Source organism: Takifugu flavidus, chromosome 22 (genome assembly GCF_003711565.1).
Source record: "Takifugu flavidus isolate HTHZ2018 chromosome 22, ASM371156v2, whole genome shotgun sequence".
NCBI classification, from domain to species: Eukaryota; Metazoa; Chordata; class Actinopteri; order Tetraodontiformes; family Tetraodontidae; genus Takifugu; species Takifugu flavidus.
The window spans coordinates 8123780-8144884 of NC_079541.1; the positions used below are offsets into that span (position 1 = coordinate 8123780).

The 21105-nt window shown below is 43.0% G+C and overlaps 2 protein-coding genes across 2 annotated transcripts; both read right to left on the reverse strand.

Moving 5' to 3' along the window:
* Positions 1-696: 696 nt before the first annotated feature.
* On the reverse strand, positions 697-8815 carry LOC130519414 (uncharacterized). The gene is made up of 7 exons (XM_057022849.1): positions 8797-8815; positions 3679-3798; positions 2868-3025; positions 1706-1807; positions 1488-1613; positions 1351-1392; positions 697-1080 (listed from the first exon to the last, which is right to left on the reverse strand). The coding sequence occupies exons 3-7, from the start codon at positions 3021-3023 to the stop codon at positions 988-990; spliced, it is 519 nt and encodes a 172-aa protein (XP_056878829.1). The 5' UTR covers positions 3024-3025; positions 3679-3798; positions 8797-8815; the 3' UTR covers positions 697-987.
* Positions 8816-16558: 7743 nt separating this feature from the next.
* Positions 16559-20575, reverse strand: LOC130519379 (uncharacterized). The gene is made up of 2 exons (XM_057022744.1): positions 18170-20575; positions 16559-17107 (listed from the first exon to the last, which is right to left on the reverse strand). Exon 1 carries the CDS (start codon positions 20573-20575, stop codon positions 19571-19573), a length of 1005 nt encoding a protein of 334 aa, XP_056878724.1. The 3' UTR covers positions 16559-17107; positions 18170-19570.
* Positions 20576-21105: the final 530 nt, after the last annotated feature.

Sequence of the window (21105 nt, forward strand, 5' to 3'; positions counted from 1 at the left end):
ACAAAATGAGCATCCTGTGGTCACTCTCCCAGCTTGGCTGATTGAACAATTCTGTTGTTCAGTTTTTGTTGTAAATGATGCAAATACTAATGTAACTTTTGTCCACTTGTTTCAACCAATCAAAGCATCAGAATTGGCCTGAAGTCCCCCCGCTGGCCAACTGCAGTACTGCAGATAAACGCTGCTGACACTTCAGCAGAACTTCTCGACCAGGAACTAAAAAGCTCCTCATGCTGACATCACTTCCTGGAATTACCTTATAAAATATTGTTTTAAAATTTTTGATTCTAAATTTGCCAAACGGTATACAGTAATAATAAAATTTTTATCTACAGCCTGTTGGTCATGGGACCTGCAGTAACCGCATGGTGCGGCGCCCTCTGCTGGTAAAAAGGTGAATGTTCTTCTCAAATGTGGGTCATGATAAAACGGGAAGATGAGCTGATCTCAGAACAGCCCGAAGCTTCATTCACAGGTAAAAATCTCTTCCCGGTTGGTAAAACACGGCATTTGTGTCCAATTCACCTGAAAATCGGCTCTGGGATTAACATTCACATTCAGCCTGAACACACATCTGATATGACACCAGTTTCCATGGCAACCTCCAGGAGATTAAAAACCCCATGGAAGTGTTATCTGAGGTGTGTTCAGGAACACATCGGAAAGTGGACCCAGCTGTTTTATCTGCTGCTGGACTCAAATGCTGAAACTTTATTACTTCAATGGGACCAACAACAGCTTTTCTCTTTTTCTACAAAATTCATCTCAAATTTTAAACATTTCCATCCACACGATGCCAGAAAATGGAACATTTGCATTGATCTGTAAACAAGCAAACTGTTTCCCTTAACAAATGTCTTTTTTCTGCATCCTCTCTGATTGAGCTTTATTTAAAATAAATAAAATATCAATTATTTCCTAAAACAGTGAAACAACTAGTCCACTGTAATCAGATTACTGGGAGTTTTACTGTAGCAGATGATCAGATTAGTGTTTGTTTAAGAGCAGAAGGTCCATGTAGGCTCCCGTTACCAGTGTGTCCTGGGACACACCCAGTTTCTCCATCAGATCCTCGGCAACCTGTAAACATTTAAACATTCACTATCACCACTGATTCCGGTTTTACAAGATTCATTTTTGAACTACAAACACAGAATAAACTTCAAGGTTAATTCAAATAATCACCAGACTAGCATTGATAGTTATTGTTTGTAATTCTCTAAGAGTCGAGTCATTTCCCATCCTTCTGGATGCAATAAAAATGAGTGATGAAATTAAAAATATGTCAAGCACACAAATCCTGACACTGGCATCTTTGATGCTACGCTAACATTTAGCACAGAAACGTACCCGCTGCCCATCTTCGACAGTCTGATCAGGACGCATGACCACCTGAACAAACAACCAATCAGGTTAAAAAAAGAAGGCACTTCCAGTTGTCTGTGTGTGTCTGTGTGTGTGTGTGTGTGAATGTTTATGTCAGTTACCTCCAGTTCCATGAAGGTTCCCAGTCCCTCGACTGTGTCCAGGTGAATTCGGGTCTGACCAAACAGAAATAACCGTCGCTCCTTCCTCACCTCACCTTTAACTCCAAGAGCATCAGACAAGACGGTCTGAGGGCATGCACGTGCGCACGTGCGCACACAGTCATTAACCTGGACGAACATGAGCATATTTCTGCAGAAGTACACAGATGGTTTCTTACGCGCAGGCCTGATGGGTCGCTGGTAGGGCTGATGGAGTAACGGGACAGCTTTGGTCCGTCAGTGTCGGGACGCTCGTAGAAGATCAGCTGACCTGAGTCGTTCTAACAGATAGATATTTTTATTCTGGGGTAAATAAGAGGAACGAAGCGATGGGTGTTGTTCTCATAGTGGCCACCAGGAGGAGCCAAAGGCTGGAACACTAATACAGAGTACGGACGTGGACACACGCACACACAAAGGCTGTTTCCGAAACCACCCCCTGTACCCTACATAGTGCACTCAATAGTGTGGACGCCATTTTGAAATAGTGTCCGAAATGTTAGTGAGCATCGCTGTACCCTATGTAGTGCACTCAATGTATCCCACAATGCACTGCGAAAAGTAGTGTACAAGCGAGCACCCTAACACGGAAAATGTATCCCATCAGCCTTTACGGTATCACGTGATACCGACAGGATACATTTTTTAACGTAATTTCTACTGTGCGGTTTGATATATGAAATATTTGGAAATAAGAATATTTTTTCAGTAGGGGTCCAATATGATCATCTTAAAATATTACAACATAAATGTGTAAAAAAAATAAAAATCAATCAATCTTCACTGATCCCCTGCCCCTCACGTAAAATTGTTCTTTGGAATCGTCTGTTCCTCACCAGGCGACAGAATCTCAGTAAAATATTTACAAAAATGAAAAGTAGCTCTGGAGCCATTTTTTGATGAAAAATTTGCTTTATTAAATGTTTTCACTCCAGCGGAATAGGACATGAGAATGTACCATCAGGTCTTGGCTTGAAAATGTCAAGGGACACTAATTATTTTAGGTAATAAGTAATTATTATTGTATTATTATTGGCATTTTCATTTTATTATATAAAGTTAATTATAGGGTAAAATATTGCATTTTCATCAAATGACCGCTGAATGTATTTCTGATGGGTTAAAATAATTAAATGGACCTGGCCACTTTTCCCAGCGACCGGTTCGTAATTATTATGCGACACCATGACATCACTTTACGTGCGCCGTAAATGACACTGTTGTCCGAATACTAACTTTAAATTGAGTGCGCTACGTAGTTCACTCAATCCATGCCCCCCATGTAGTGAGTAGTGAACAGGGAACGAGTGTGTGGTTTCGGAAACATCCAAAAGTATGTACCATGAAGTCCCGCAGCTTTAGTCGTCCCTGGCTGCAGTTGAAGAAGGTGTCCCGCTGTCTGATGATGGTGCCCTCTGATTGGCTGAGCTGTGCAGCCTTCTCAGCAAACTGGACCTGGTCGCTCACTCTGGCTTTGATCTCCACGTTGGATGGCATAACTGTACAGAACATGTGCAGGACACACAGGTGTTAGCTGGGACCAGGACTGACCTGGTCCCCATGACTGCAAAGAATACAGGAATAGAATGTTAATGTTTTCTGACAAGAAATAATTAGGTTTTGGAAAATATTTGAAGACATATTCAGGTTTGTTTATCTTCTATTATACATCCATGGTTATGCTGACTTAATATTTGGAAATCGAAATGAATGAAAACATTTAAACAAAAATAACATTTTAAAACGGTTTAAATATTCAAAGACTTCGATCCTTTAAAAGCGTCAGCATACAATATTCTATAATAATTTCATCCACACTGGAGATGAACATAAGAATTTACAGTAAAATGTTCTGTTACAGTATAAGAAAACCTTACATACCACAAAAAACCTTACAAACTACTAAAGTACATAATTAAACGACTACACTAATAAGTGTATTTTTAATGCCACATTTTATTATGAATGAATAACATTAGTAACCAATTCAAAAAGGAGCATCAAATCCGTGTTAGCACTTAGACATTCGGTCTGCTGCAGTTAGCTAGGCTAACATCAGCTGCGAACTAACGCGTTTTTAAAGCTAACCAGCAAAACAAGCTTCAGGTTAACCCATATGAGGTGACCGTGATCACAAAAGAAAAACCCTCACCCCTTGTTTTTGAAGTCTCCGCGTATAAGTATTTGCAGCACTCAATTTTTCCGCGAAAAGCTGTTTCCGGGGCGGTGAACTCAACGTAAAACTGTTTCCGCCGACGGAGTCACACTGCGTCTGCGCAGAAGATAGAGGGAAAGGAGATGATGTCTCACTCTGTTTAATTTTCCGTTGTACATTAAAACCGTTCTCACTCCGCTAAATTTCTGAAGAGCAAAATGTAAATACTTTTCTCCCTGTTTTTCTGAGAATTTTTCCCCGAGTTTTTCCAGAGTATTTCCCTCCTTAATTATCGAGATAACTTAAAAAAAACCGCAAAAACCTCCAGCAAGTGACTCCATGGGGAATAATACTAAATATCCAGCTGATTCTAGAGAAACACTGCTATGTGCAGGACTTTGCTGTTGAACAACTGCAAAGTCGACAAACCAAGTAATATTATCTATATGACTTGCCTGTTAAAGGCCAAAACCTTTTATAAAAATTCATTTTACATGTCATCATGACTTGAGAGCTCTAAAGTCCAAGTATTTGTCCTCTATCGTAGCCAATATAGCTTTAATCACCCAAGAGTTTAGTGCCATCGACTGTTATTAATCCTTGCCCAGTGTCCTGTTTGATGCTTCTGCCACAACCTGCAACAAGTGCTTCTTTTTTACTAACAGGGTAGAAACTGTTAGGCAGAATGTGTAATAAAGTAATTTCTCCTGAGTATATGTCTGTACCTCCTGCACGATCGGCTGTCTTTCAGCAGAGTGATCATTCCAGCCATGTTTCTAAAGGAGGTTCTTGACTCGGTTGGGTCAAGTCTGCTTGTTTTTATCAACTCCTGTCTCCCCTCTGGGTCTATTTCATCTACCCTCAAACATGCTGTGTTAGGCCCTCTTTAAAAACCTTCTTCTTGACCCCTCTGTGTTGTCTGTCTGCCATTTGCCTTTTCTTTCAAATTTGCTTGAAAAGTTTTTACAGAGACAAACTGTGTTTTCAACATTTTCCAGTCTGGCTTTTGGTCCCGACACAGCACTGATGTGACTTTTCCAACAAAGCGGTTCCAGGGCTGATTCGGAGCCAGTCCCTGACTTTTTTTATGTGTGTTTTTCATCACCTAAGTAAAAACCAGTTCCAAACTGGTTCCAAACAGGTTCCAGGTAATCACCAACTTAGGGGGCCAGAGCTAAGAACCCATCACGCTGTGAGAACACAGACCAAAAACATCAACAGCAAAAGCTGTGAACCGCCATTTTAAAAACTACAACCTGCAGGCTGCAGCCCACATCCAGCCACGTGATCATGGCTAACAAGTCCCATATTGACATGGGTCTGACTTTGCTCCGCTCACCTCTTGGTCAAGAACTGGTTCTAGCACCAGCACCTGAACAAGCACCAGGTTCTTTTTTTTGGAATAGTTGCATGAGTCAGCTTACTTAAAGGAGCAAAATGACATTGCCTTGCCTGGCGATGCTGGGAACCCCACCTTGGTTGTGTTGAATCTCACAGTATTTGACACAGTTGACCACGCAGTCCACCACTGAACTTCAGTGGTTTAGCTCATACCTTACTGATAAGGATGCAGGTGCTGAGCCATGCACCTGCATCCTTCTTTTGTGGGGTGCCACAGGGTTCCATCCTGGGCCCTATCTTATTTCTATTGTACCTGCTTCCCCTGGGTTCAGTTATCACTAAACCTAATTTGTATTTCCATTCATAGGCTAATGATCTCCAGATTTATTTGCCCATTAAACCCAACAGAAGGACAGATGTTAGCACATTAACTGAGTGTATCAGTGACATAAAGTAGTGGCTGTTTAAAATTAAGCTCTATGTTCAAAATGAGCTTCTACCAGCTTTGTTTACTCACCAGATTCAAGCTTTTTTAAAACCTTGACCATGACATTTCATGAGTTAATGGTTGGGCCACGGCAATGCTCTGTACGCCGGCCTCAGCCTGTCGGCCCTCTCGTCTACAACTCGTGCAGAACGCTGCAAGAGCACATAACACCTGTGTTGTCATCACTCCATTGGCTTCCACTTCATGTTATAATTATTTAAAACTCCTGGTTGTTTTTAAAGCCCAGACTGGCTCCTCTCTATTTATGTGAGATTTTAACTATCCCTGACCAAAGCAGGACCCTGCATTCGTCTGGCCAACTTCTGTTAGATGTCCCAAGGTCTCTATGTAAACTGTGACCGTTCTTCTGCTGTCGCTACTCCCAGATTGTGGTTACACCTCAATATCGCCACCACCGCATCTGACTTTCATTTCTGTCTTTTAGTGTAAGATTTTTCTTTCTTTTCCTCTTAGCCCTTTTCATTTCACCTGTTTTATTGTTCCTGTCATGACCCGTGGTGTTTAGCACACTTCACCCCTTATTAAATGGATGTTTCGTCTGTTCAAGTTGTCTTCTGGGAAGCACTTTTTGGTTTTTGTAGTGCTGCATAAATAAAATTGGACTGCCATTAGTTCACATAAACACGACATGTAATATTTTGGAGCTCAGTGTGGACTGCGAGTTGTGCAGAGTGGTTCCCAGAGTCTCTAGGGGTAGAATGGGGGGCCGAGCATTTAGCTACCAGGCCCCCCTGCTGTGGAACCAGCTCCCTGTCCAGGTACGGGAGGCTGACTCCATCGCTACTTTTAAGATCAGACTTAAAACCTACCTCTTTGAAAAAGCTTATTGTCACTAATTCTGTAGTTCCAGTTACTATAATAGACAGACAAATTATCATACTTTGGGGATCGTCTAATCATTAGGTCACATCTTAGCTATGCTGCTATAGGCCAAGCCTGCCGGGGTCCGGAAACATGATCACGGACCAGACGAGAACCCAAATGCGACACCAGAGTTTGGCTGAACACCACTTTATCGTCAGAAACAGACAACAGACAGGATTCACTGGGGAGAGAGCAGGATAGAACAGTCAGGAACAGGCAAGGTCGGAACCAGGCAGGCAGGCAAACAGGAATACGCTGGAAAGTCATCGGGAACGAATAACGATCTGGCAGAGAGCAGGTGTGCCTCCGGGGATTAAGAAAGGGGGCTAATTAGTGTCCTGATGCGCAACAGGTGCGCGGGGTGAAGCGACTCACGGGCGAGATTGCCCGCAGCTGTGACAGACAGGCCTCTGTCACCACACTGGGTCCTCCTCTCCCCTCCTCTCCTCTCCTCTCCCCTCCTCTCCTCTCCTCTCCTCTCCTCTCCTCTCCTCTCCTCTCCTCTCCTCTCCTCTTCCCCCGCCTTCTCCTCTCCTCTCCTCTCCTCTTCCCCCGCCTTCTCCTCTCCTTTCCCTCTCCTCTCCTCCTCTCCTCTCCTCTCCTCTCCTCTCCTCTCCTCTCCTCTCCTCTCATCTCCCTCTCCTCTCCTCCTCTCCTCTCCTCTCCTCTCCTCTCCTCTCCTCTCCTCTCCTCTCCTCTCCTCTCCTCTCTCTCTACCCAGCCCCCCATCAGCAGGAGGGTCCCCCTACATGAGCCTGGTCCTGCTCAAGGTTTCTTCCTGTTAAAGGGGAGTTTTTCCTTGCCACTGTTGCTTGTCTGGGGTCAGGCCCTGGGATTCTGGAAAGCGCCTTGAAACAATTTTGATTGTAAAAGATGCTATATAAATAAAGATTGATTGATTGATTGATTGATTGATTGATTGATTGATTGATTGACTCGTTAGCTCACCCTGGGGCTAGATTGTAGGGCTGTTTTTTAATGAAGGAAATGGTCACTTCATCAAACTGACTTCATAATTTCCCCAAAATTAGAAGTTGTTTCTAACGTCTCTGTTCAGGGTGAATCTTAATGTCTGGCATCAACCTGACTTAAATAACTACTACCTACAACAGATTTCCACACTGAGAGAAGTTATATAGTTATATAATAAATAAGTTAAAAATTGTGGATGATTCTTCAAAACCTGACATTTTAGGAAGAGCCTACATGTTGAAATGATGAGTCAGCATTATTAAAACAACTCTCTGATTAGAGAACTGGCTGAGGTAATGAACTAGTATTGAAATAATCAGATTGATCAGGTCCTGACAATGAGGGTTTTCATAACATTCTCCTGCTCAGTGACCAGACATGAGCAGAGGAACAAAGTCCTCGCATAGTTTACGTATTGCAAATGCTCAACAAAGCTCTGCTGACAACATATGAACCAGAGCGTAGGAACCTGCTTGTCCACGTGAAAGCTTTTGCTGTCTGCTGCTGAGATTCTAACTTGAAGCCAGCATGGGGGAGCACTTCTGAGGAGATCTGGGCCGATTCTCTGCTGCAGCTGAATTCCTACACGCGTCTGCTCCGACAGGAACAGCGACAGCGAATTCCAAGACCAGAATTTAGCCAATGACAGGTCAGTCAGACACAGTTGTTTTGGTTCTTTTACTTTGAACAACATTTGTAAGCTGGAACTTTTGAAGTAACAGTCTGGCACAATCTGTGTGTAATTATATAATAACCGCACACCAGCTTTTTAAAGTCTGATTTCAGCACTTATGCACATTCAATATTACTAAAGCATCTTTTTTTGTCCTTGTTTTGTATTGTAATTTTAATTTGTAGCTTTTCATCCCAGACACTTTCCTCATGGATTTAAATGACTTTTAGAGTTTGAATATGCTGCATTAAACTTTAGTTTTATTCTGCTTTTGTGTAACTTTATGAGTACCTTGTCACTGATTTACAAATTGTTGATAAGATAAAGGACTGACTCAGCTTTTCATTCATCCTATCAGCAACAGTTCATTTTTACACGCTAACTTAACTTGTGTAGCTCATGAGTAGATCAATTACTGGACATCAATGCTGTGATGCAAATTACTACTTGAATTATTGACAGAAGGGTTTCAGCTGTATTTTTGTTGTTTCTTTTTTATTTGTTTGTTTTGCGATGCTCAAAAATGTAATTAAAGGCGATCTAAGCACCAGACGTTTAACAGTAATCAACAGATTACGAGATGAATTGAGCAGGATCGGAATTCAAATTCAGGGGAAAAACCAAATCTGTTTTCTTTATCATGAAACGTTCCTGCTGTTGCAGGATGTATGGAGGGGTGCTTTTTGGTTCCTAGAATGTTCTGACTATTTCGCAGGACTTTGAGGTTTATGTTGCAGATCTGCGTTGTAGATTTTACCTGTCTGTTCTGGTGGGGCTCCCTCCTTCCTTCTCAGACGACATAAAAAGAACAAACAAAAGTTTGAGCACAAGTTCCCCAAAGCGTGACAAAAGTGCACTAACAACCGTGATTTTCTGATCACCCCAAGTGATGGAAGGATTTCCAATTCATTTCGGCATAGAAAAATAGATCTAAATTGCCGTCTGTGTGGGGCAAACGTGAGCACTTGCGTCTGTCTTCTAATGTTTAGACAGGCTGACAGAGGGGAGTTCAAACTGAAGCCCAGTTACACATCAAACCCACATCAGTCAAGCTCATCCTAGAACAGATGTGATCCCCTGCAGGTTATACTGGGTGAGAACATCATTGGTAGCCTGAACATACGCCTTCCAGTTTTGATTGTCTGCCCGGCCCACTCTAGCTTCACCTTTGTGTTATTGTCATTCCCCTCTCATGTGCCTTGAGTGCGAGTTTCTCTCTGTTTGTCTGCTCCTCACCATCTGTTTTTGCGTTTCTTTTTTTAATTATCTGCGTTTGCTGTCAAAATCCTTCACCCCCGCCCTTTGGATTGGTTTGCCTGTATGGACTAACTTTCATGTACCGAACCTCCCGGTTTAAAAGTAAACTGTCTTTGTTTGAAACCCACTGTTTGTTGGAGTACGTGCATATCAGTTAATGTGTATTTGTTTTTCTTAACCCTTTGCTGGGGGGTATGGGGGTGGGGGTCGTCACTGTGCTGGACAGAGCGGCAAAGAAATGAAAGGAGACCGACACGAGGACAGATGAAGTGGTAATCGCCAAGGGAAAATAGAAATATCTAATGATTTTACATTGTCAGGACAACCTTCTCCTGAGATCAGAATTAGTGCACGATGGTGTTGAGTTTTTATTCCTGTATTTCAGCTGCAGGAAGATCCTGAACGATGGAACACTTCCAGAATGAAAACCTGACTCGGGGACTGACTGAGCCTGAAGTCACCCACTGGGATTCGACAGCACAGCAAACATCAGGTGGGAACCAATGAAAAAGTCTCCATTTTGATTGACGAACATTGTTTCAAGGATGATCTGTGTCCGCAAAAAGGTTTTTGAACAGCGCGCTGTCCTCCGTACCTTTAACAGTTAACATCATAGTGGTGCTGGGCGTGTTGACCTTTGGCCTTCAGCTGTGTTTGGTTCTCTTCTTCATGTCCAGATGTCAGCGACTCGACAAGAGAATACGAGACGCCCTTAAGCAGCCAAAAGCTGCCAGCAAACACACCAGTGAGTCCAGTGAGATTTAAATGCGATTTAACAAACTGTGACAAATCAGGAGGATTCAGGCTTTTTATGGAAAAGATCCCACATCTAAATCATCTGTCTTTGCTTTGTCCCTCTCTCCTCAGCTCTCTCATCGGTCCATGGAAACATGTATAAACAAGCCAACTATCAGCAGTGTAACAAAGACTCTTCATCACCGGCTGTGTCTGAAGTTAGTGACCAGGCCATAAACTCAAACCTGTTTGGACCTTCCATTCCCTGGGACCTCATTCAGAGCTGACACACTCAGCTCAGTTGCTCTTTTTAGCACTAGATACATCAGTCCCTTGAAAATTGATGCGGTAATATTAAATGTATAGGTTTTTATAGGTTAATTTCATGGGATGTTTTCATTTAATTTAGTTTAACAGCCCTGATGGACTCAGAGTGAACTGTTGCCCCATTTGGTGAAAAGGTGGCTAATGAGAGGGTTAAGGTCAGAGGTCACAGTTTGTATTTATCTGTCTCATCTGACTCGTGTTATGGGAGAAAAAGGCTTGGGAGCCTGAGGAAGTCCACTGACTTGTACTTGTACCAAACCACCACCAGGGCCGGGACAGTGTCCGGGTGAATATAATGAATTTTTAAGTTTAACCTTGTGTAATATTTACATTATAAAGCGGGAAAGCTCCTTCATTTAAGTAATAACTGTAAACAGTAACATGGATAGTTTAATAAAAATATTAATGATAAATATGATTCATTTCTCTCAATTCCACTCAAGATCGAAGAACTCAGCTAACTGAACCAAAGGAAATAAAATGTAAAAATTTAATTGTAATAAATACTTTTAATAAATATATATATAAATGTTATGAATGTAATATTAAAATATAAATAATATTTATTCCATTTTAGGCCTTTTTTCATATTAATCACAACAGTTTCATCATAAAAACCAGAGAAACAAGCTTTAAACCAAAACTGGGAATATCCTAAAGGCTCTTTGCTTGAGATGCCGAAGCCAAAATGTCCAGGAAATATATTGATGAAACGTATTGGTCGGTCAATGAAGGAAATAATCCTTACTTAAAATATTTATTTGTCATTTCATTTTTAGACTGTACAACTTTGTCTCTGACTTGCAGCATCACAGACCCGTTTTCTAAATTACTTTCTCGAGACAAGGGCTTCCACCTGACTCCCCAGTTTCCTCGGTAAAAACAGATGGACAGAAAATCTTCTCAGATTAGAGCCCTAATCCAGATTAATATTTCAGAAACTGTTTTATAGACCCATTGATCCAGCAGTTCCAGTCCACTAACCTTCCAGTAACCCGATAATGATTTCCACATAGATGCCACCGTCCTTCATTCGCTCAGCTGTTAAGTGCCAGACTGTCAGAGGGGCCTCTTTATTTTGGCTCCTGTGGTGTAGTAGACACCACCCAGTAACAGCAGTCAGGATGCTGCCTCGGGATGTGGGATGATGACCCCAGTCTGCAGAGACTCCGGCTGGTGGCCAGATGACCCCTCAGAAGCAGCTCGGCTCAATTCTATCTGATCTTTAACTATCAGCTGTCCATACAAGCTACTGGCTCTTGTAGATAAAGATAAGCTTTATTTGTCACATGCAGTTGTTGTTCGTGGTGCATAAATAGTCCAGTTTAGGGCTCAGAGATGAGCGGAAAGATGGCTTGTGGGTAAAAACAATTCCCAGGCAGCATCAGCCTGAAGGGAGAAGAGAGAGTGACCGGCGGACAAGCCTGTTTGAGAATCTGTTGAGGATGTCCTGCAGGTTGTGGTTCTGAAGGTCTGCTCTGCTGAGTAAAACACCTTTTTTAATGGGCCAAGAAGTCCTTAAAGAAGTAGTTTTCCATCTAGCCTGTGATGCTTCTGTTCGTGAGCACCTTGAATAGGAGCTTATTGTTGGTTGAGATGCTGTCTGGCCTTCTTCATCATGAACTTTTTGATGCGTCTCTCAAAAGGTTTCTGCCTGAAGTCCAACATTGGACTCCATCATTTCTCCGCAATAACAAACTAAGATGGATGGATGAAGAATTTCAAACCTCTGCAGAGAGTTTTTAAGTTTTTATTAGATGGACTTCATCATAATCCATTTACTCCAGTATGGCTTTGACTTGATTTATTGATGTATGTAGCTGCCTTTGTGTGTGAAATGTAAAACAAAGTGCTTCACAAGAGTCAAAAACATCAAATCAAAGACTAAAAACCTCCCTGACAAAACAAACGTGGAGGCGCACAGAGGGACCATGTGCGGGAAGCCTTGTGAAGGGGCACACACTGGAAATCCATTGGGCCACTGCTAAAGAGGCCTTGCCATGGGCTGCACTGGTGAAACCAAGAAAACCCCTGGTTACCATCTGGTGTTGAGGCCCCTGTCAGGGAAACACAGAGTGACATTAAAAGTAGATAAATACAAAAGGTAAAAAGAACTACAGTCTGAGATCAAAATCAAACACCATTATTAAGAAATGAAAAAGGGTTTAATGCTTTTATACAAAAGCTTAAGCCCTTAGCTATTAATTCTTGTTTTCCAGGCGAGAAAGTTCCAGCCAGGTTGTTCCTCTGCCAAGAGGTTTCTTCTTGCAAAAATAATCTGGCTGCTTCATGGAGATCACATGAAAAAGTGGTTGTGTATCCACTTGCAGACAAAAAAAGGTCAAGGAGAGCATGAAAGAGAGAAGAAATGGGGTACTTCTTGTCAAAGTGACAGGTTGACCTTTCCCTGAACCCGCCCACATCTGTTCCCCCCCCCCCACCTCCCTTTCCCGCCTTTCTCCCTTTCCCGCCTTTTTTTAAAAAGGGAAACAGTTAAAAAGGGAGGAGGGTGGATCCCCCCCCCCCCCCCCCTTCCGTACCTTGCCCGCCTTTCTTAAATAAGGGCAACAGTTACAAAACAGTTACAAAACAGTTTTGCCATAGTCCTGGCATAGCCATCTGTGGATAACATGAGTAGTTCTACATCCGTGATTGGTGAGACGGCTGTGACCGTTATAAGAGAATTGTGTGGAAAAGTAGTTGAAAAATCCACGGTGTTTGTACAGCGTTCTCAGGCGTCACCTTCTGAGCCTTTGCAGCAAGAATGGTCTTTGGAGCCTTATAGTCAAACAGGGAGTTTTGGGTATGTGTTCCGTTACAAGACGGGGGAGCTGATTCTCTATCAGCGGGAAGAATCTTCCAGTGAGGGCCCTATGTTGTCGGCTACGATGTCTTCCAATGACTGGGGTGTGTTGAAACTGATCAAACCGAGAATGGTGTGTGTGACTGAAGAAGGCTGTGAAGAAAGAAACAACACAGAACAGAAACCTTCCACAGAACAAACATTTGTGAGCATTTGGTTGACGAAAACCTCGGGTACGGGAAGATGGTTCTATCGTGCTAGCTACAAGATGCAGATGGAAGAGATGTCAGGGAAACCGAGACAGTATTTTGTCTTGGATCTTTTTAGCTCAGACTGTGGGGTTTTCAGCAACGTGTTGACTCTACCTCTTGCAGCATGGATCGAAAAGATGCATGAAATGGATGATAAAATCACAAAATTTTTTCACCATTGTCGTCTTTGGAACAACACTGTGGTGACGAAAAAAAGAGTCCTCCCTCGTGTAAGCCCACACCCATATCTCAAATGTATAAAAGACGTTCGTCTGAACCATACGTTACCCACTACCGGAGTGAAACACTAAGGAGAGCATGTCTACCAACAGAAGCGTCAAGAGCGGATCTGACACTCCGAGCAATTCCTATCTGTGGGATGAGGATGAGACACAAGCGGAACGCCCTCAACGTCGGCTTCGGCCTCGCAGGCTGGACTTTGACTCACTCATCCAACGCTTGGATCCCACGGATTCTAAGGAGTCTCTCACTCCTTGGCTAAGCCCTCCACCAACCCCACCCCTCGGACGCTCGGCATCAGATCCTGGGGTGTCCAGTCCTCACTCACCCTCACTGACACCACCCGTCAGAGACTCAGCATCACTTCCAGAGCTGTCCGAGTCTCTTCTCCAAGGCAGAGATCCTGCGCCGTCTCCGGCTTCTTCATGTCCAGGTTCTCCAATCTCTGTGAGCGGTGTGGAGAGTCTTTCACGCTCAACAACCCCTGATCTGCCTTTGCCCGACGACGCATCGGATCTCCCCGGGGGTGTATGTAACGGTGCTGACCAGCTTGACGGCTGGGCATCTGAATTCTTTGGTCTGGTAAAAAAAGGCGTTCTTCATCTACTTAGCGTCGTCCTGGACCTGTACAAGGGTGAGGTTTGCAACGGATGTCGGATCGACCACCCCAGCCAGCGCCAACACCAGTGTTTGGATGTGATCGAACCGGGTTTCTACCGCAACAACTTTTACATGTTGATGAAAAGACTCTACACACCCAAGTTCATTCCTGCTATTCAAAATTTCCTGAAAGCGTGCGGTGTCAACGCTGACTACGTGAAAGTCAAGATCGCCGCAGAGACCCTTTTGTTCGAGCTGAAATCCAGCGAATTAATCTACACTCCCATCCAACAAATGTACGAGAGTATCGCCGACAACGACAGCGAGATTAAACAGGAACATCTGGACACGGTGACTCAGTACTGGACTGAAAACACTTATATCTGAAAACACCATTTTCAGATATAAAATGGGGAGCTTCTGGGGAAAAGTTGTAAACGATGTAGAAGGTGTCAAGATCCAATTGATCAAGGGTCAGATAATAAACATCTTGTACCAGGCTATTGAGAACAAAACGGCTTCAAACAAAAACATCTTGCTGGAAAAAACCAGAACGTGTGCAGGACCCGCACTTTGGGAAGAGATGGTAAATGACACGATGCTTATGAGCAAATCTGGATTGTCGGATTGTTTTAAAGTAATTTTTAAAGAACTGTCCAACGATGTTGTAAAACCATGTCATATGATAGCCTTTTATGCTTTGCTCATTGATGTGACCAGCAGACTTGTGCAAAACAACCATTCTGTAAGCATCTTGGAAGAACTTGGAAAATTACACGATGATATCTGCCTCAGTCTAGATCATAAAGTCTTAACTCAAACTCTATTGATGATAACGCATTGGTCTTGGACTAGTTTTTGACTATCTGTACTTTCACATTACAAATGTTACAAATGTATTTGCTCATGTTACTCACAAAATGTATTTACTCATGTTACTCACAAAATGTGTATGCTAAAGATTTCTTAACAGCTAATAAAAAAATAAATACCTCTCAAACGAGCATCCCTTCTCATTCTGTTTTCAACATGTCTGAGACACGCTTCATGGAAAAAGTGTACTATGATCCCGCGCATCCCGGTAGCCTCGGTGGTGTAGAGCGGCTCCATAAGGGGGTGCAAGAAGAAATGGGAAAGACGGTTCCTCGAGAAAATGTTAAAACATTTCTACAGGGACAGGACGCTTACACTCTACACAAACCGGCCAGGATACATTTTCCAAGAAACAGGGTTTTCGCCCCCCGCCCTTTAAACCAATTTCAAGCGGACCTGTGCGATATGCAAGCCCTGTCGGAGCATAATGACGGATATAATTATTTATTAACGGTCATAGACATATTTTCCAAAAAAGCTTACGTCAGGGCTCTGAAGAGAAAATCAGCGGCTGAGGTGGTAAAGGCGTTTGAATCCATTTTTGAGTCAAGTCAGACGCCTGAAAAAATACAAACTGATGCGGGGAAAGAATTTTTTAACAAGAGTTTTGAAGCTTTGATGAGAAAACACAATATCGTTCATTTTTCCACCGCCAGCCACCTTAAGGCCTCTGTGATTGAAAGATTTAATCGTACATTAAAAGGTAGAATGTGGAGATATTTTACAGCAAACAACACTCTGCGATACACCGACGTCTTACAAGACTTGGTGAAAAGCTATAATCACAGTTATCACAGCAGTATCAAGATGAAACCCGCTGAGGTAACCTCGGAGAACACTTTTAAAGTGTTTCAAAACTTGTACGGTAAATCTGAAAACCGACGGAAGGTTGAAACCAAGATGAATTTCAAGAAGGGGGACCTAGTTAGAATTTCAAAACTGAGAGGAGTGTTTGATAAAAAATATGAACAGAGTTTTACGAACGAGGTGTTTACGGTATCTGAACGCATCCCTCGCGACCCTCCAGTGTACAAGTTAAAAGATTACGATGGAGAACCCATCCAAGGGTCATTTTATGAGCCAGAGCTACAAAAGGTAACGATGGGGGAAGACAGACTTTTCCACGTAGAAAAGATTCTGAAGCATCGCGTCGTCAGGGGTGAAAAGCAAGTCTTTGTAAGTTGGAAAAACTGGCCGGAGAAATTCAACAGCTGGATCAAAGCCGCAGATTTAAAGAACGTATAAAAATCAACTCGCGATCGCAACGGATATCATTTCATCATGTACGGTCCGAAGGACGAGGGTTTTTTTATTACCCTACCCTCCAACGCCAGCGTCGATGTTTTTAAAGAAAACACGAGTTTGTGAGGGTGATGTTTGGTCACCCGCGCTGTTCGTTCACTAGACTCAGATCAACCACACAGACAACCGGAGGCCTTGCAAGGGAGAGCCGACGAGCAGTTCAAGCTTCCTCTCTCAACTCCGTCAGTCTGCTGCTCGCTCTCCTCTTTTATTTGGTTCACACAACATTGGTATCAAAACAACTTCATGATTCCTTCTCCTCCTATCTCTACGACTTCCTCGTGTCCTTGAACATGATACCTCCCAGTGCTGGGAACATAACAGCTACAATACTTGAGTCAAACACTCATACATTCTTTTTGATTAAACATTCTAAATCTACTTACTATACTTACTATAGCATTGAAACGATAATAGTAATAACAACAATAATTCTTCTCACATTTCCCTCCTGTTTATCGTTAAATGCGTCTAGATTCTCATTGTCAGTATTACATCATTTCATTTCATGAAATTTAAATGCATTACGTCATTTTCCTAGAAACACATTTCTTACACTCAGAGTTCAACATGGGTACAGCTTAAGACATCTCAAACATTTCATTTACATCTTGCATCACATTTGTCCATTCTTCTTCTGATTCCTCTTCATCGTTGTCCAGTAGAGATCGTTCTTCCACCTGCAGCAAAGTACTAGTAACAGCTGATCCCACGAGTCGGCCAATGCAACCCCGAACAAGAGGTACTACACAGCAAGCTAGTATGGCTAATACTAGCAGCACTATCCCTATCATCATTCCTATCTTGAACAACAGTTCCCTCCACCTTGACAACATTCCTGTAAGCCAGTCTGGTGGGGGACTACCATCATCAATCATAGCTCTCTGTAGTTTAGTTAAATTTTTCAATGCGCTATCTATCAAATGACCGTCCGCATCATTCTCTGGGATGAACGTACAACAGTAATCTCCTACCATTGCACAAACTCCTCCCTGGGGGGCCGTTATGAGATCTAAGGCCATCCTATTCTGCATGGTCATCAGTCTTAGCGCTGTCATTTCTTCCTTGACTCCTGTGAGAGCAACTTTTGTCAAATTAGTAAATACTTTCAACCTGTAATCAACTGTTTCCAATCTCAATATGTTCTTTCCTATTCCTAGCCACGGAAAGAGTGTCATGATCACTTTATTTCCGGTTGGCCAATGCTTAAACTCTCGTGGTACATCTGTGCCCCACACTGAGTCATGTGGTTTGAACTCGTCATTCAAATCTCTCCTGGAACGCAACTGTGGTGCAGATCTAGCATTAGCAGCATAAATTATGACTGTGTGATCCTTGAGATGTACTGGAGCACACACTCCTGACCAGTTTGCTGGTAGGTCTGCATACGCATTGTGTCCACATAACCACCATCCCTTATTCACTAATTGCGTGCCTTTGTCTCCTGGCGCGAAAGCGGGATAGTTACATGTACAGTTATAACCTTCTGGACACCTCTGTGTTGAATGATTCTGTGTCCAAGCTGTGAAAGTAGCATAGCGCCACCATGTATTCAAACTGTAAGTGTGTGAGGACTCTGGATTTTGTTCTAACCACGAATGTTCTAAATGGCTAACTACGGTGCGTTTAGCGCGCGCGTAGCTCTCATCCTGTCTCAGAGCATCTTTCTGTCCCTGATTACCTCCCTCCTGTCGGAAGTTCCAAAGACCAAAACTCACGAGTCCCGCCGTCACAGCACTCACCACAATTAGGAAGAACAACTTCATTTCCTTTTAGATCCTCTTCACAGGTTCCGACGGGGTTCAGCCGTTGCTGGACCTATACAGGCCGTCAGCCGTTTACGGAGAGTCCGCCACTGCTCCCTCGCCTTCACCTGGAAGAATTTTCTGTTTTTTACAATGTGAAAGGTGTATCCACGACAGTTTCCCGTCCACTCGAACTGCAGTCTTTGTGGTCAGCTGTACTTGATAAGGACCTTCCCATCTAGGCGTGTTCCACCTCTTCCGCACAAACTTCTTCACCCACACGTAGTCGCCCGGTCGAATGGGTTCCTGGGGGGTGGAATCTGTGGAAGACACAGGACTAGGCAGAACATTTACTGTATTCACACATCGGTTAAGTAACACTTTTTTCAGATAATCTGCTATTGTTTCCTCAACATGTTTTAGCTCATTTGTTGTTGCAAAGTATGGTAGGCAATAAGGCCACCCATATAATGCTTCAAAAGGTGTGATGCCTGTTTTCTTGTGTGGTGTTATGTGCATCCATAATTTCACCAGGTCAAGACAAAACATCCAGTTCTTTCCTGTCTCGTCCATACACTTCTTCAGTCTGTTCTTAATAGTACCGTTGACTCTTTCAACCAACCCTGCGCTCTGAGGGTGGTATGCGCAGTGATTCTTCAAATCAATGTCCAAAGTTACTCCTACAGTTTTCACTATCTCATTTACAAAATGGCTTCCATTGTCGCTCCAGATGACCTTCGGGATGCCAAACCTAGGAATGATCTCTCTACATAAAACTTTTGCCACTGTCAGTGCATCTGCTTTTGCTGTGGGGAAAATTTCTACCCACCTAGTAAATCCATCTAACACTACTAGACAATATTGTTTACCTTCACATGGTGTTAGCTGAATAAAATCTAGAAAAACTGCGTGAAATGGATGATTTGGCAATGGTGTAGTGCCTGCAGGGGCCTTAAGGGCTCCCTGTGGGCTGTGTTTTACACAAATAGCACATTGTGAACAAAATTTTTTGAGTAGGTATGAAATCCTATAGTGTAATAATGTTCATTAACCATCTGTACCATCCCTCCTGTTGAGACATGGCATGGCCCATGGCTCACTAATGCTGCCCATTTATGCATATTCCGGGGAAGGATTGGTTTGTTTCCTATGGTTAACAGTCCTTTGTCATCCAGTTTGGCTCCTCGCTTCTTCCACGTGGCCTTTTCTTTTTCTGGAGCACTTTGTTGCATTTCTTTTAGAATATCATTATCTGCAGGTTCTAAGGTAAATGATTCCTCATTATCAAGAAGTGTGTTGTTATTTGCTGCAGCCTTTGCGGCTCTGTCAGCAAAGGCATTGCCTTGTGAGACTGCGTCTGTGTTGTTAGTGTGTGCAGTGCATTTACATACAGCTATTTTACGTGGCTGCTGTACTGCAGCTAATAACTTTTTTTAACAGTTCTGCATGCATGACCGGTTTGTCGGTCAACGTTTTCATCCCTCTTAAATTCCATTGTTGAGCAAACACAAACAGCGTGGAAAATGCATATTGACTATCTGTATAAATGGTAACATCTTGTCCTTTGCTTAGTTCACAAGCACGTGTGAGTGCGACGAGTTCTGCAGCTTGAGCAGAATAGGAGGAGGGAAGTGATTTCGCCTCCACCACCTCAGTTGCTGTGACTACTGCATAGGCAGTTCTAGTGCGTCCACAGTCATCCTTTCTCGATGATCCATCCACAAATAGTGTCTGTCCTGTAGTCAACGCGACATCACTAAGATCTGGTCGCGGCAGGGCCTTGGTGGAGACCTCATCCAAGCAGTTGTGCTGGTGTCCCTCTTCTGCGGTGGGTAGCAGCGTTGCTGGGTTTAAGGTCGTGCAGCGTCGAATCGTCAGATTCGGCTGAGACAGCAACACCGCCATGCAGGAAAGATGACGTGCGGGCGACAGGAATGCTATCTTACTTTGTAGCAGCAGTATTGACACTGCATGTGGAACTAGCAAAGTTAGCTCATGATATAGCACCACTCCTGCGGAGGCTTTTACTGCCTCAGATGCTGCCACCACTGCTTTAACGCATGGTGGGAGTGCACAAACTACGGAATCTAGCTTGTGGGAGTAATAGGCCACTGGCTGCCTCTTATCTCCGTGTTTTTGCAACAAAACTGAAGTCATAAAATTACCTTTGCAATCTACGACCTGCTCAAAAGGCTTCTGATAGTCTGGCAGCTTTAACACTCCAGCACCTACAAGGGCCTGCTTTGTGTGTGTAAATGCTTCTTCAGCTTCAGGGGTCCAAGTTAACACATCAGTCATTGCTAAGGGATTATCATACATCAATGCTTGTAAAGGGGCAGTTATTTTCGCATAATCTAAGATCCATGATCTGCAAAAATTCACAAGTCCTAAGAATGACATCATCTGCTTCTCTTACCCACAGATTAACCATTCTATCTACAGACCACATTCCTTCGGCTGTGGTACGAATCATCAACTGAAGCTGAGAGATAAGATCTCTTCCTAACAGATTTACGGGACATGTGGTGGAGATCACGAAAGGGGCTTTAAGTGTGATTCCACTTACAGGGTCACAAACATCTACAGGAACTGACATTCTTTCTTTAGTTATGAGACCTTTTGCTGATCTCACAAAAATCTGTGTAGAAGTTGGTGTCAGGGCTATTGGATCTCTAATTACTGATTTACCTGCACCCGTGTCTACTAAAAATGTTAAAGAATTACCTAACACGGTCAGTTGTATTTCTGGTTTGCCTTCAGCAAACAGGAAGATGGTTTCTAAGTCTAAAACATCTTCTAAGTCTTCTTTTTCAAATTGGTCAAATTTTGTGCCCTGATTTGTTTTAATTTTTGTGACATCTTTTTCCGGTTCTAGTCATTGTTGAGGTGGATTAGAACCTTGCTGCTGTCCTCTATTGTATCTCTGGTCACGT

Bases quoted from the DNA above. Each gene is read 5' to 3' on its own strand.
- LOC130519414 (XM_057022849.1), bottom strand. From the start codon at position 3,023: ATGCCATCCAACGTGGAGATCAAAGCCAGAGTGAGCGACCAGGTCCAG. The intron at 1,808-2,867 runs GTACATACTTTT...TCTATCTGTTAG, and splicing joins TAAAGCTGCGGGACTTCATG to AACGACTCAGGTCAGCTGAT. The intron at 1,081-1,350 runs GTACGTTTCTGT...AAATGTTTACAG, and splicing joins CTGTCGAAGATGGGCAGCGG to GTTGCCGAGGATCTGATGGA.
- LOC130519379 (XM_057022744.1), bottom strand. From the start codon at position 20,575: ATGATGTCATTCTTAGGACTTGTGAATTTTTGCAGATCATGGATCTTA.